The sequence below is a fragment of the Amblyomma maculatum genome, chromosome 10, assembly GCF_055883805.1.
Source record: "Amblyomma maculatum isolate TAMU_Amacu chromosome 10, ASM5588380v1, whole genome shotgun sequence".
NCBI classification, from domain to species: Eukaryota; Metazoa; Arthropoda; class Arachnida; order Ixodida; family Ixodidae; genus Amblyomma; species Amblyomma maculatum.
In genome coordinates this window covers 83,266,104-83,282,480 of record NC_139353.1, presented here as the reverse complement: position 1 = coordinate 83,282,480, position 16,377 = coordinate 83,266,104, and the positions used below count along the sequence as shown (strand labels likewise).

General features: G+C 49.1%; 1 protein-coding gene across 4 annotated transcripts in view; it reads left to right on the top strand.

The window, feature by feature from the left end:
• The first annotated feature begins 554 nt into the window (after positions 1-554).
• Ufd4 (ubiquitin fusion-degradation 4-like) overlaps positions 555-16,377 on the top strand; it is a 137,969-nt gene continuing 122,146 nt past the window's right edge. For all 4 annotated transcript variants that reach the window (XM_084583005.1, XM_084583004.1, XM_084583003.1 and 1 more), the window contains exon 1: positions 555-1,363. In XM_084583005.1, the coding sequence (XP_084439131.1) occupies positions 1,224-1,363 (140 nt within the window). In that variant the 5' untranslated portion in view covers positions 555-1,223. The remainder of the gene's footprint in view (positions 1,364-16,377) is intronic.

Sequence of the window (16,377 nt, the reverse complement as noted above, 5' to 3'; positions counted from 1 at the left end):
TTCAAGCGGTTGTTGTTGAAAGTGTATATTTTATTCGCAGCATTTTCATGTTTGAAACGAGTTTTTGTACATAAAGCAAAGGCGACACTGTCACTGAATGGTAGCAGTTTACATAATGCTATTCAGAAGACTGGCCATAGGACACGACTGAACGACTAAACTGAACTGAACTGAACTGAACTGAACTGAATTCAAAAGACAAGTTTTCGCTTTATTTTTTTTTATTTTATTTTTTTTTTTTTTCAGTTCAGACGACTCGTGGTCGAAGCGGTCGAAGCCCGTAGTCAGCCATCGCGTGACCTAGCGCTTGCAGTCATTCGGTGGCAAAAGCACTCGCCTAGGCAACGCAGGCGCCCCATTAGGACACTCCCGCAATAACTTTCGACGTCGACCGAAATGCAACGCTACCAACGCAACATCCATAGCAGCAGCACTCGTTCGACTACAGCCCAGCGGTGACGGAGCAAGGGCAACGATCCAGAAAGTTCGTCTGCAATCAGCTGTTGTTCTCTCGAGGCGAAACCGGAAAGCACGTGACCCGCTGGCGGTGGCGCGCGGCGGTCCACTTCCACCAGTCTGCGTCAGTGCGCCTCGCTTAGGCCTAGCACTCGGACGTGTCACCCCGCGTTGGCGCGGTGGACCTCCTGTGTTTTCCTTTTTTTTTATTTGCCGTTCACTGCCTGAATTTGTCCCCGCGTAGTTTTTATTTTCAGCCCGACGTTGCTACCTTTCTGTGCAGGAGAGAAAGGATCGAATCTCCGTTTTCATATCGCTTTGCTCAGTCCTGTGATCGTCTGTGGATAAACCCGTCGTCGAGTGAGCAGTACAGCCTTTGCTCTTTTACCATGGCGTGAATGGTGCAGCAGCAGCGGGACCAGGACCCGGCTGGTGCTTTTCTTCTCTGCGCTCGAGATTTCGCGCCGCTGTTCTTCTGCCGTGCCCAGCGTGATACGCATCGGTAGAATGAGCGCGCGGCGTGTCCGCACGCCGGATATGTGATTGTGCTGCGGCGCTCGTGCCGCTACCACCGACTACGACCAGTTCGTCGGCGAACATCGGCTACCTGCATCACCTCGGCGGCGGTCGCTCACGACAACTAGAGGCCTTCGCCGACGACGCCGTGCATCGTTCGTCTTTTTTTCTTTGCTCAACACCGCTGCACTCCGAGTGGGAAACCTACAAGCAGCGAGTTCGGCGGCAGCTAGCTGCCGCGGCCGGGCAACATGGCGGACGCGGATCCCGAAACGCTGCTCGAATGGCTGAACATGGGCCAGGGCGACGAGCGAGACATGCAGCTGATCGCTCTCGAGCAGCTCTGCATGCTGCTGCTCATGTCCGACAACGTGGACCGGTGCTTCGAAAGGTATGTCAACCAGGGAACCCTTTGTTTTTTTGTTTGTTTGTGGAGCGAACCTCTGGGGCGGGCACTTTGAACTCTTTTCTCGCCCGCCGAATCGCTTGTTGCTCCCAAGAAACTGTTTTGTTTTACCTTGGAAGGCCTGTTTTTTTTTATCCTCCTACTTCAAACGATTGCTCTGTTCCACCGCCGTCTGGATCTCCACCGTGCGAAGGTGACGCAAATCTCGGCGGCGGTTGCGACTGTTTTACAGCACACGCAGCCGTTACTTTTTTTTTTTCTCCTTCTTGTCGTTACTTTATTCGAAAGTTCTCCAGGCCCAACCGTCGCCTTCATTCGAGTTGATTTCCTGGTTCCTATATTTGGGCAATAGCGGTGCAGCCACAGCCGCGTAGACAAAAGCCTGCCTCCGCGATGCACTGACCCGTTTCCGGACCAATCGAGGTTCGTTATGCCGATAGACGAGGCCAAGTTGTTCGTGTTTTTTTTTCTTTTTTGTCAGATGCAGCGTTGCCTAGGGACCTCACTTCCGATGAGTAAGCTTGAAGCTGAGTTTTCGTTTGGGTGGTACGTTTCCCGCCAGCATTTGTCGCCCGTAGACGTAGCAGACGGCCAAGCTGACTTCCGGTTTGCTTTCTTGTTTTTACTTTTTCTACGCTTGGGATCGCTCGTTACACCCCTATTCAGGCTGTTGCAGCAGACTTGAAAGCCTGAAGAGGTTTGCGAAGCAGCAGGCATTTGTTTCAGAAACTGGAGCGAGGCTCGGTTCCACGAAATCACGACAAAAGCGGTAGATAGTCACTGACTGAGTGTCGTCGGGCTGCTTAGAGGTGAGTCATGCTCCGTTTTCTGGCGTTTCCCTGCTCTAATTCTGCCGGCCTCGTTTGTGCCGCGTAGTAATAAGCGCCCGGGAAGATGAGGAGCGGCACAAACACGTGCGAGAGTCATTGAGCAAGTCGTGCCAAGACGCGGTCAAGGAGTTAAATTTAAGGAGGAACATTGCGCGAGCGCTTCAAATTGCGGCCTTTCGGTGACCTGAAAACCAAGAAGACGGAGAAAAAAAAAAAAAAATGCGCGGACTGTAATGGTGCCTGCCTGCCTAGGCCACTGTCTGGGCGCTTGCAATATGCGAGTGCATCTGCTGAGCCTCTGTCTGCTAGCTCATGCTCCAGTTTTGCGTTTGCGCAGAGAGGGGCGACAGGCATTACATGGAAGTAGTTTGCCTGTACAGTGTTCTCTTTGTTTTTCTTTCCTTTTCATGCCTCAACATAATATATGTACAATGTTCTGGGTGTTTCCGCAGTGGCGCGGCTTACGTGTGGTGATTTGAACTTCCTAGGTGCTCTCTTCCTTCTTTTCTTTTTTTATTTTTCGGCTAGACATCAACCCGGGGCCCACCCGATACAAAGGGACTAGTCAGCTTATCATCATCAGTTCAAATCATCTCTCGTGTGAACACCGATCAGAGGTTCCTGCCACCAGCTCAAGGCGTTACGAAAGTAATGTTATTACACAAGCAATTCCGGAATACCGTTTATTTTACTACATGCCCCCCCCCCCCTTCTTTTTTTTTTTTTTTTATTTCCCTGCTCCAAAATGCAATATTGCTCCAAACTGGCTGCTTCAACGTTCTGTCATCAAATTTATCATAACACGGGGACAGTGTCACAGCGCCAGGGCTTAATATAAGTGACATTATTGTAAGGGAAGGAAGCATGGAGCACATATTTGTTTGGATGTAAATTTAGTATGAGCCACCGGTAATTGAAGATAATTGCAAAAAACTGTGCATGTGATGTAGCACCTCCTTCCAGCCTTTTGAATCGCCGGTAGAGAGAGTAGCGAGAGCAGCAAGAGAAGCAGATAGTGCAAACTACTGTGAGTCGTTAGGAAACCAGTCCAACTGCAATAATTGCATGAGTTGTTTTAATGACTCTGATGTGAAAACGAGACTTCACTATCAAGCCTCTTTATCAATGACAAGCTTATCAGGCCTACGGCAGGCAAAATCATTCTTGAATCTTTATGGGTTGGTACGCCAAGATGTCAGTGACTAGGAAGCTTCTTACGAGTCTTGGGAAGCCATACAGAGCCTATGCCAAGATGTTAAAAATGAGCCCCAGCATTGCTGAAGTAAAGAAAGATGACCTATTGGCAGGAGACGGTGAAATGGAAGGATGAAAAGACCACCCTCCAATGCTATCTATCGTTATTGAAGGCACTACTGCCCAGTGTTCAGGAATTCATCAGCATAGGCATATGATAGAGCAGAAATGTCGTGCACATTAATCTGAGCTCCACATTAGTGGCGCTGCTTGAGCACATTGAAGTGGTAGACTCGACATTTGAGTCTATCAAGTCAAAGTAGGCAAACGCTTTAGGTCACGCTAGGTGTTCAGTTATGAAGTGCACAAGCAAGCTTTCCTTTTGGTCCCAAGTTTGTTGGCCATTTGTTCTGTCAGAGGTGAGTGCAAAGCTGGAAAGCCGCGGAACTTGCATAAAAAGGAATCGTATTGGAGGTTTTGCGAACTGTAATCATTAGAGGCGTTTGACCTTAGAAACCTGCTCCAAAACATAATTCAAATGCTCCGAAATTCTGGTTTCATTGCTCCAAAGCTGCTCCAAAATGCTCAAGTCTGCTTCCACCCCTACTTTAGAAGTGTGGTCTGTTGTTGTGGCTGTAGAAAGAAGGAAACGAAAATGCACGGGCCTGCTACTGGCTCTGTTGCTGAGCCACCCACCTCCGCTTCCTCGTGCAGACAGAGGAGAAAATAGAGAAGAAAGGAAGAGGGAGAGAAAGACGCGCGCTGCAACAGCCGTCGTCCACCACCGAAACGGTGGCGGGTGCAATGACGGCCTACAACAGATAACAATTCTGCGGCAGGCTAGCCCCCGCCGCAAGCGGCGGTGACCTACCTGTCCCAGCCCCATCAGGGGAGTACCCTATCACCTGTTGAGCGTAGCCTGCAAGCGTCTTTTTGTGAAACGTTCTTCAGTTCTATAGAAAGTCTACACGGTGATAGAGGTAATATGGGCGCAGCTTTCGGCGTTGAGTCTGCCCGCCATTTTCCACCAGCGAATATTACATTTCGTACCTAATTTAAATTCAGCGTACTGTTGGACCTAAATGCAGCCCTTTACATGAGGGGGGGGGGGGGGGGGGGTTGTTTATGGCATTGCGGTTAACGTCGCAGTCTACCCATTGGCAAGGCTACAGGTTTAACCGTTGTCCAGAAAATTCAGCGTCATCGTTGTGAGCGCGAAGTCATGGCCGTGACTGGACATCACGTTCTGTGTTACCTGGAGACAGCATGACATAGTGAGCTGGTAGGCGCTGCCACCTCGGGCCTCGCCTTTGCGATGGGAGGGTTTGATCGGAATCCAACTTTTCGTGAACCATTAATTCCGCCTTAGACAAGCTGTGTCGGGAGAACTTTCATTACAATATGGCAGCTTTCGAGTGTATAATAAGTAATGAGTATGCCGATTAATGGGGGCACATATATTACAAGGTTGGTTAAGAAGCGAGCAAGTCGCAAGTATGAACGGGCCCCGTTCACACTTGCGATTCGCGGGGATTGTGCGACCGTTTTGGTGGATAACCAACAGTCTCACGCCGTTCAAGCACTGCTCGATTTTCCAGACTGCTGGTCGAAAACCGTTAAACCAATGGCTTAGCTGAAATTGGCTTTGCTCCATGTAATGAATAGTTAAGATGGACAAGTGTGGAAATCGACACGCGAGTCGCATTTGCGAGTGTCAAACATCGGTCGAGCTGAGCGGCTGCTTGCGTGGTCGCACGCCCTCCGCGATCCGCAGGTGTGAATAGATCTCTAATTTTTGTAGCGAAAGCTACATTGGCACGAATGAAGAGTTTTAGCGTGGCGGGAGGCGCAGAGCCGTTGCCTAGCAACCGCCGCAGCTGGCGGTTGCCGCGCCATCTGGCTATCAAGCATCAACCAGAAGATGTCTCGTCTTCAATGCAACAACAACATAACTTGATATAGTGAGTAGCGCATCTTAATTCTTTAGCCTGAGAATGATAGTAGTGACGGTGATAGGCTAGTAAGCGGCGCATTTCGGGCGAGCGTGTACTCAGCATTGCACAGGATTGGATTGGTCTAGATTAGATGGATTGGTTTGTATTGAATTGGCTGGATTGTTTCACTAAAATGAATTGTACTTGATTGGACTGGATTTGATTAGACTGGATCGGTTTGGATTACACTGGATTGGAATGGATTAGGTTGGATTGGAGAGGAGTAGGCAGCCCAGCGGCAGGCACACATGCTTTCGCTACGTATATCCTTGCCTAGCTGAGCTAAGCCACGGCCAATTTTTTTTATGCATTCCTTGCGCTTAGCGCTGCACTCTGTGAAGACTGATGCCTTCACTAGGCAGTGGTGTTACCCGTCTTGCGGCGAAGGCAGAAAAAACTTCGCTCGCGCCGCCGAGAATGCAGAGATAAGCGCTGGACTTCGAGGAAGTCAGCGTCTTTATTTTGCCCGGCAGTATGATGGGGGAAAAGTCACTGGGCGCTTCAGGAATGGGGACGCGACATGCGGAGAGAGAGGGGCAGCGAAAACTGCCGAGACAAGTCGCGCACTCGGGATTATCCTGAGACCTTGGCGGCGGCCCGTTGAAGAGCGGGCATATACGTATAAAAAAAAAAAGAATCGAAATAAAGTGTTTCGAGCTTCGCGATCAAGCCCCAATAAACGGGTGCCGCTTGCGCCCGTTTCCGTTGCCTTTAGGTCTCGGCTATGAATGCGATCGTGTGGGCTTTTATTTGCTTTTTGATGTCAACCGATCGACGCAGAAGTTTTGCAGTGCTGCTGTCGCGCAGTTTTAATTACATAAATTTTTCAATGGAGCGTCTTCCTACAGTCGAAAAGCCGTCTGTCGCGCCGAGTTTCCTTCGGCGGCGGTAAGAAGACGCGGTATGCCTGCCCGCCTTGTCTGGCGAAGAAGACGACACGGCAGTAAAACGTCCCGAATGAAGGGCTTTTCGCAGGATTGCGTCGGTTGTTGCGTAATATTTCGATAGGCTTCGTTTGCCGAATCTGCGAAACAAAAATTAATATTGGGGCGATACAAGGGGGGCGGGGGGGGGGGGGCGTTTTCTCGTTGAAATGGCGCTTCGTTGATTGCCTGGCTGATAACGCAGCTTTGTTTCGTAGTGTGGTTATAGTTTGCTAATGTGGAGCATGCAGTGTCTCACATTCCTCCGGCATTTGGTTCCATGCGTGAGCATTGGCATTGCCTTTACTTGACCCGCCTTGGTTTAGTGCAGTGGTTAGGGCGCTTGATCCCTGTTCCCCAAGGTGCGGGATCGAATTCCGGCCGCTTTTTGATAAGGTACTCAAGGTTGGAAGTGCTGCTCCATTTGCTCCATTCTGCTCCAAACAGCTTTCCCTGCTCCGTCCTGCTCCAAACTGGCTACCTTGATGTTCTGCCGTCAAATTTAGCAGAACGCAGGAACAATGACCTTAGCACCGGGGAAAAGGTATAACGCATCTTGCAATGGGCTTAATGGAAATTAAAATTAAAAGGGAGGGAAGTCGGAAGTAGAATTTTTTCGCAAGTAAATTTAGTATCAGCCACTGGCGACTGAAAGGATTTGTAAAAAAAAAAAAAAAAAAAAAAAAAAAAATCTCTTGTGCATGGGACCTAGCACCTCCTCTCAGCCTTTTGAATCGCCGGTCGAGAGAGAAGCAGATAGCGCAAACTACTGTGAGTAGTTAGGAAACTTGTCCGACTGCAAGAACTGCGCGAGTTGTTCTAATAGCCCTGCTGTGAGAACAAGCAGGCACCATGGATAAAGCCCCTCAATAAACTAAAAGTAGCGCCAACATGTGAAGTTTGCCGCCCGCCTCCTATCCTGCACTCTCCTTCGTCGTTCGACCCTCTCATTGGCCGAGCGCCGTCACGTGCGCGCGCGCGCTTTTTTTTTGCTGGGCGTGCAGCTTCCTCCTTTCCAGCGGGGCGGGCGGCGCGCACGCGGCACATATCGCCGTGTGTTTTGCTGCCACGCGGACTGCTACTAAATCGTTCCCGCTGGCTATTTAATTTTTTTTTTCAAGCCTATTGCGCTCTTTGGCCGGCGGCTGATAGAAGCACGGTGGTGAAGGCGAGTTCAACCAACGCAGACATCGCGTACAAATGGTGTCACGCACTGACAGTTGAAAACAGAACCGTTTCAGCGCAAAATATAAAAAAAAACTGCTACCACGCTTCTCAAGTTTCACGGTAGCTTACAATTCAGTCCAACCTGCAAAGAAACCACACAGACTGCAGCTTCCGCAGCCTAGTTAATTTTTTTTCAAGCATGTTGCGCACTTTTGTCAACGGCTGACGGACTCAAGGAGGTGAAGGCGAGTTAAATCGACGCCAAAATCGTGTACGTATGGTGACACACCATGGCAGCTGAACACGGCACCGTCTCAACGCCAAATATAAAAAAAAAATAACTGCTACCTCCCTCCCCAAGTTTACCGGTAGCTCACAAGTCAATCAAAGCTGCGAAGACTCCACACAGACTGCAGCTTCCGCCGCCTATAGTTAATTTGATCTGCAGCTGAAGTTGAAAATACATGGAAGACAGCTGCTGCCACACTTCTCAATCCAGTCAACGCTGCGAAGAAACCATACACAGACTGTTCCAAAAGTGTTCCTGTCCGCCGCCTAGTTACAAATTTTATAAAGCATGCCGCTGAGTGGCCAAATGTGACGAACTACGGACACACGGAGATGACGGCGAGTTGAACCAACGCCGAAATCGCGTATATGTGGTGTATGACACTCACAGCTGAAACTATTCTGGCGGAAAATCCCTGTCAACATTCGGTAATTATGTTTCAGCAGTGAGTAATATTTTAACCTGAAACAATTGCGACAAAATGCAAGGCTCTGGTGAGACCCGGCGCACGGCCGCCTTGATCGGCGCGCGCGGCGCTGATCGAGACGGCTGTTATCGGCTGTGAAGGGCGACTGCTGCGGAGAGCGCCCGCTAGTCGCGCACCCCGTAGGTGGAGCCACGGTCGAAATGCGAGAGGAGGAGCGGCGCCGCCGGAGGAGGAGAGAGGAGATGGCGCTACTTTTAGTTTATTGAGGGGCTTTAACCATGGAGCCTCTTTGTCAGTGACGAGCTTGTCAGGCCTACGGCAGACAAAATCATACTTGAAGCGTTATGTGTTGGTATGCAAAGGTGTCAATCAACTGGAAGCTTCTCTAGAGTGTTGGGAAGCCATACAGGGCCTATCGCCAAGATGTTAAAAATGAGCCCCAGGCATTGTTCAAGTAAAGAATGAACTATTGGCGGGAAGCAGTGAAGTGAAGAAGCTAAAGGAAGAAAAGGCTGCACTTCAAGGCCGTCTATGCTCCCTAAAGACACTGCTGACCAGTCCGCGGCAATTTCATAGCGAGGATCAGAAGGATAAGCATAAGATAGCGAAAATGTCCCGCCCGTTGATGCGAACTCCGAAAGAGTGGTGTTGCTGGAACACATCAAGTGCTAAATTTCACATTTGAATCTGTTGAGCGAAAATAGGCAAAATCATTGGATCAAACTAGTGGTTCAGTTATTTAGTGCACGCACGAACGTTCCGTTTGTTGATAGTTTGTTCCAAGGTGTTGTCAGTCTTGTGAGAGGTGAGTGCCGAAGTTGGAAAGGCATTGACCTTGCTGAAAAAGAAATCGGATCGGAGATGTTCATAAAGACAAAATTTCAACTATGAGAGGCATTTGACCTTAGAAACTTGCACCGAAACGTGATTCAAATGCTCTAAAATGGCTTTATTACTGCTCCCAAAGCCGCTCCAAAATCCTCGAGCTGCTTCCACCTCTGGCTGCTGCGCGATGTCGGAGCACGTTAAAGAACTCCAGGTGGTCAAAATTTCCGGATCCATCCACTATACGGCGTCTCTCAGCCAGAATCGCTTTGGTACGTTAATCTCCGCAAACCGTGGCATTGTTTTTACTGCCGTTGGCGGCCATATTTCCTGCGTACTCTTGGGCCCACTCAGAACATGCACGTTTCGTTGAACAGGCCTGCTATCAAATGGTCAATTATTTAATCGTAGCATTCAGTGAGCCGAGGCATCTCCACTACTCTAGTGCCTCTCGTTGTCATTGATGGCACTTTTTTTTTTTTTTTTTTTTTTTGCTTTAATTCAATCCAACTGGCACATTTTGGCTTGTTACACTCGCACGTCGTTCGTTGAAAAATCTTGCCGTCTAAGGACAGCGGGAGTTTCTGCACGATGATTTTGGCATTACATTCTGGCAATAGCGATGGCTTTTTCTTTTTTATTTGTGCTTACGAGAAGTGTTTAAAAGGTTCCCCGGTGTTATCAGCGTCTTGAAATCTGGTCGTTGAGCACCGACTCCGCGTATACCGTTAGCTGCGAGTATTGAAGTTCCCGATACCACGAAGTTCTGTACCACGGGGCGCAGGTGTTTACGCGAACCGAGTGAATGTTGCTTTTGAGTCAGTCTTTGGAGTCCGCAGTCCAGTGAGTGCTCTTGTTTCGCCGGCGTTCAATTGCGTCGCTTGTTTGCCGCTTTTCCGATAGGGTCGAGGAAAAGCGCGGTCGATAATGCGAAAACGCGTGTCGTCGTGCGCGGACACTGCGCAAAACATGCCGCACGCCAAGTCACGAGGCTGCGGCGACGTGGTGTAATCTACCTTCGGTCGTCAGTTGCCAATCAGGCCCAACGTCACCGGTTCATGAATTATTGGCCATGAGCTGCGACATCCGGGTGTGGCGGCTGCGAGGCAGGCAGTCAGTTACGTGCGAAAATGCTTTCGAGACTAACCAGAGAAGGCACTGGGCAAACTACTACAAGCGATTCGCTGCTGCAAGTCTAGGGAAAATGGCGAGGCATGCGTGCCGAAGGCTTCGTCAGGTCACGCTATAGCTATTGGAAGCGTGTAGACTGCGCATGTTTTTTTTTTTTTTTTCTGCTTTTGCGGCGGCAGAATGGCATTGACGTTATGACGTTCGTCATGCACTGGGTGAACGCGAATGTCTCTGATGCGTTTTTTTTTTTTTCTTTAAGAAATCGCGACGCGTTCGACCACAAAGCTCGTGGGAAAATGGTCGTGGAACAACGTGCATCTTTTCGGAGCCCGTGGGCTGTCTTTTTCCGGCCGCTGCGCAGTGTCCCACTACTTGTGCGGCCTTCATGTATTGCGATGTTTTATCCGTTGCTTTAGCACTGTCGTCTCGCGCAAGCCTTTACGTCTGCAGGCCGTTTTTCAAGCTCCGTCTCGGTCAGCCTTGACCAGCAGGTTTTGGAAAGATGATTGTACTGTGTAAGCTCACGTTGCTAAGTACAGTAGTGGTTAAAATGAAGGCGACAGGCTTTCTTTTCTTTTTCTTTTTTTTCTTGTCATGCGCTCGGGTATGTCCCGAGAGGCCCATTTTCGCATGTGACGGTCGGTGCTTCGAACGGCGACATTTTGCTGATCGAAGTATAGCTCGGGACTCGTGTCTCGGGACGGCGACTGGTCATCCGTAGCGTTCTGATTCAGATCAAGGTGTCGAGGAATCCGATCCCAGCCGCTGTTTGATGTATATATAGAAGCAAAAATTCTCGCGACGATTCTTGATCAAGCATTGTGCGCGCGGTGGATAGCGGAAGTATTCATTTTCCCCTTCTTCGATGGGCTCCGCACCTTTGTATGGCTTCGGTTCATATGCGTACGCACTATTGCAGTGTTTGCGTATGCGCAGTTGAAGGCCCGCACTAATGCGTCCATCCTCTCGCTTTATTAATCGTACTGAACTTGAAAATCGGATTGCGGGAGGGGGGGGGGGGGGGAGCTGTGTTATTGCTTAGCAGATGGGATTCGTTTAAATGGGGGCTTGTCTAAAAAGGCGATATGCGTTTTTTTTTTAAATGCGCCAGCTTCAAGCTTCACCACTGCGTGTATCAGCCACTGCCAACCTGTCCGGCCACGTCACCTTCAAAAAGCTGGCTTGACATTGACCTGATTTAAGTGTAGGTGCCCAGCATTCCGTGGTGCCCCGCCGGCGTGGCGCAGTGGTTAGGGCGCTCGACTACAGTGTCCAAGGATGCGGGATCGGGTCCCGGCCACGGTGGCCGCTTTTTGGAGGAGGCGAAAAGCCAGGCGTCCGTGTACTGTGCGATGTCAGCCCACGTTAAAGAACCTCGGGTGGTCGAAATTTCCGGCGCCCTCCGCCACGGCGTCTCTCATAGTCCGAGTCGCTTTGGGACGTTAAATCTCACAAACCAAACCATTGAGTGGTCTCCACCCGAATTTATACTGCACCTTTCTGTCTCAAAAACGTAAGGAATAAAAATAGGAAAAAGTGACCTACCTAAAAGTATACTGCATCTTCGTTTCTCGAAAACCTAAGTTAGACCTCTGTCACACTAGCAGATTTAATGTCATTCGAATCGAATGTCATTCGGTTTCTTTCGGTGCTACATGGTAAAATATGTCATTCGCAAATGGTGGCAGTTACGATCAGCTATATAAAAAAAAAAAAAATACTACACTTAAGGAACATCAGTGCGCATAAAAGGCGTTTGAAATCACTGTGTAACATTTCAAAGCTGATCTAAACATTTCTGTACGATAATTCAAGCGAAAAACATTACTTTTGACTGTGCTGTAGCACTAGCCATAAAAATCCAAGCCAAGTATCGAGTCACCCACGAATTCGATCAGTTCAGTTGAGTCGTTCAGTCGTGTCCGACTCTTCTTGACCCAATGGACCATGTCACGTCACGCTTTCCGGTCTCTCACTATCTTTCTAACATCACATAACTTCATCTGCAGTGCCTCGAGGATGCCATCTAACCATCGCGTTCGCTGCCTGCCCCTTCTCCGGTTACCTTCAACCTTTCCCAACGTCACATCTTTCACCAGCGACTCCTCTCTTCTCATCAGATGACCGAAGTAGCTGAGCTTTAACTTTAGAATTTGACCCTCCAATGAGCAGTCAGGGTTTATGGTCGACAATATCGACTGATTTGATCTTCTGGCAGTCCAAGGAACTCTTAAGAGTCTTCACCAGCACCACAATTCAAACGCGTCAATTCTTCGGCGGTCAGCCTTTTTCACAGTCCAACTCTCGCATCCATACATCACAACTGGAAAGACCATAGCACTAGTTATACGGATCTTGGTTGGCAGACTAATGTCTCTGCTCTTTACTAGGCGGTCAAGGCTAACCATTGCTCTCTTTCCCAGAAGCAGGCGTCTCCTAATTTCATGGCTGCAGTCTCCTTCCGAGGCAATCTTGGAGCCCAAGAAGAGAATATCTGTCGCCGAATTCGATAAATGTAAACAAACAATATGGCTGAATACAGCGGAGTGCGGAGAAGCACGGGGACACGTAGAGCATGTAATTGACGTCCAAACTGTGAGAAGCTCAATCACAACTTTAAATAGTTCCGAGATAAATACGGGGAGATGCGGCCACCAAGGATCAAAGAGCCCATAATAATCGTGAGTCGCTGCCATGACTGGACTATTGCTGTGACCGAGAGTAATGCCGTTCAGCGAGAGCCTGCAGTGCGAATAATTTTGCACCTAAATTAACAGGTTTTAAAACGATACTCTAGAAATATAATTTTTAAATTTCACTGTGCGCAGAATATGTTGTTGCGTTCTTGTTTCTGCTGCGTACCTGGCGTCAAGAGTACACATTCGGTTCGCGATCGAATGCGAATGAGTTCCCCAAACTCATTCGATAAAGAATGCGTTCAAACCTAATGACATTAAATTTTCTCGTGTAGCAGGGGAATAATGACATTAGATGCTGATGTCATTCGATACGAATGACAATTTGCTCGTGTGACAGGGATATGACAAATATGAAAAAAAAGGGGGGGGGGGGTTAGGGGGCGCTATCCCGGCTACCGCTAATTCAAACAGTGAAATCAAGCATAACCATAACACATTTTTCGCTGAAATCAATAGGTTTTCCCTTTCTTACCGGCCCTAGCTCCCTACGTTCTAGCTGCGGTCGACTGGCCTCCCGAGATTTTTTTTTTTTTTTTCTTTCTAGTTTGGTTAGTTTTGGCTAGCTTTCGTGCCAGGTGCGAGCCGCGTCGCGGCGGCCAACTTGGGTTGCGTGTGCGTCGCCTCTCGTTTGTCAACGCCGCCACGTGCGCAGCGGCGCTCTGGGACATTCTTCGTTGAGCTTGTTTTAGAACTTTGTCTTCTTTTCCCCCCGCTTGCGGTGTTGCGTGCGTGCCGGCGAGGCTAGCTCGAAAAAAAGGACGCAAGCTGGCAATCGCTTCACGTGCTTAAGCGCGTGAAGCGATTGCCAGCTTGCGTCCTTTTTTTTTCTTTTCGTTTTCGTTGGTTTGTTTTTCCGGCGTCGTCGCTGATTAGGCGAAAACCGCCCGGAGACAGAAAATGAGTGCTATGGTGCTCTCTAAAGCCCCTTCTCTCGGTCGTGCGTGTTTGCCCTCGCCTTCGAACATGGCGCCGGTTATCGGCTCTGGGTAGATTCCGTTCCCCTTTATTTTTGCCTGTCATGACACTTCCTGGCGTCGACAGGCTGCCGCAGGTGTCGACTTTTACTCGAAAAGGAAAGGGGGACCCGACTCGATATTTAGCGCAACGGCTTCAAATCCCCCTTATGCAGAAAATCCGCCGTTGTGAGCCTGAAGTCGCGGGCACTGGTCTGGCAGGTTGCAGTTGGTGGCTGGCATATGGGCAACCACTGATTGGATTGGTCGCCTGACTTCACGTGACCACATGACGTGGCTGATTTGGCAGGAGCTGCCAACTCTGTGCTCTTCTTTCAGAGAGGGTGAAGGGAATCAAACGAGTTTGACTTGCTACTGCTACCCCGGTGACCCTTAATTGCCCGTGGCCGTAATACGGCTTAAGCGTTGCATAAGATTTTGGAGCGTAAGATCCACTGCTATCATTCCTGAAGGTCAAGTGACTCCGGGATGTGACATCTACCGAAGGAATGCAGTAGTCGCTAGTCACGGGCGCCATCGCCGTGGCAGGGGTGCCCCTCCGGGCGCGTCTCCATGTGCAAAAATATCGACGTCCATACTAATTCGGCTATTGATGGTGACCTCCACATTTGGCCCAGGCTACCCCCAAATTCGACCTCGGCAGATTAGGATTAAAATCGTACTTCATCGTGTGTAAAAGTCGTCGTTAATGAACATTTTTGGCAACCCACGTGTATTGCTGCATTGCTACGTAGCAACAGCTAATAACGCTCAATATTCAGGTTCGGCAGCGTCGAATCACCACTTTGGTTTCTTGCGTGTTTTTGCCGTGCGGTATCTCACGACTGTGTACTTCATAGTATGCACCATATAATAGACTCATAAATTAATTTGTCGCTAGTGTCAGTGTGCATGTATAGGCGAGCGAACGTTAGTAACGGAAGCCGGTAAACGGGAGGAGTTAACGCTGTCGTATCGTACATTTCGTCTCGTCGGCGAACATGCCCTGTCGCACCTTGTCCGCGTGGCGTAGCGTGGTGGGCATTCGGTGACGTCATCCGAAGCTTGGCTGGCGGCTCTGCAATCGCGCTGGTCGCGGTGAGGTGCCCATCTCTCGCGCTGTGTCGCTGGTTCCTGCCCTTTCCGGAAACTGGTTTGTCAACGCTCTTGCGATTCCTGACTCTTAATGGGGCAGAAGTCACCTTTCAGGACTTCAATTTGGTTTTTGTTATTTCTATACATTTTTTGCGCTAAGGAAGCGGCGATGTCCTTGCAGTAGTTGAACGGCAATCACCCATCGGCTGCTCTATTCGTAGCGCGCTCTTTCCTCACCCTAACGTGCCGACAGGTGATGCATTTGCCAGAGGGGACACGGCCTCGTGGCGAAGTTAGGTTGGCTTCCGGGTGGCGTGTGCCAGAGAGGAATGTTGCGTGATTTTGGACTTGGTGGCGCCAATAGCTTTTTTCTTTTTTCTTTTTCGTTTTGCTGCCACTGGCTGTTCACTCTGCCATCTTCGACAGTACTTACAGTTTGGCGAGTTGGTTAACGCTGACGACGAAGAATAGCTCAAAGGGAACGCGAATACGGCGAGGAAGAGGACAAACACTAACCGGAGTACTGCCGCGTTTGGAATGAAAAAAGAAGGGGCACGTGGGGTGTGGGAACGGAAGATTTGTTCACCTGTGTTTTCAAAAACTACCGTGCTTGTTTACATTAGCAACCGGCTGATCCGGGAAATGATAAAGGCACATCATATAAAGAATGGCCAAAATCCGTGCATCAAGTCTGTCCTCAGTCGCGATGGCAGATTGTGAATTGTCACATGCGACATGTATAACACGTGTTGCTTGCATAGTCCTTTCTTTTTTTTTTTTTGTGCGTTGTGTGTTTTTCAGCAAGTAAACCTTAATTGCGAGTTAGTGCTTGTCCTCGCCGTTCGTGTCCGTCTTGTGTTCATTTCCCGCTATTCTTCATCGTGAACCACGCTCTCTTCGTTTCGGATCTCGTTCCTTTCGCTCGTCGCCGTAGCTTGCGGGTGGTAAGTGCGCTTTGCATGCTGTTTCTGACGGTGATGTTATCTCTCCTTATTTACTGCGGTTTCGCTCACTTTAGTGTTTTTGTTGCCCGTGTCTCCGGTTTTTTTTTCTTTTTAAGGCCTCATGGAGCGAAAATGGCTGCGCGGGAGGTGTGCGCGTGGTGTGTCGTCGCATCTGTGCGCTAATGCGCTAATGTGTCGCTCGCAAATAGTGGATGTGTAAGGAGGGAGATTACGAACGAAAACCATTGATGATAGGTAATGAATAAAAGTTATAATTAGACAGCGATTGATTTAATTACTAATAATGATGATTAGTAATGGCTAAAACTACCTGTAATGACCAATATGTTAAACTATGACTTGTAATGACTCCAAATGATAGGAAATGACTAAAAATGCTTAGCGATGAGTGGTAATGACTACAATGACTAGGCATGAGTCATGACTTCGATGACTAGGCTTTCGCCGCTATCATCTTAAGAGACCCTCTAATTTTTTGCTTTGTTCCTCTCACGGGGGTTTATTTGG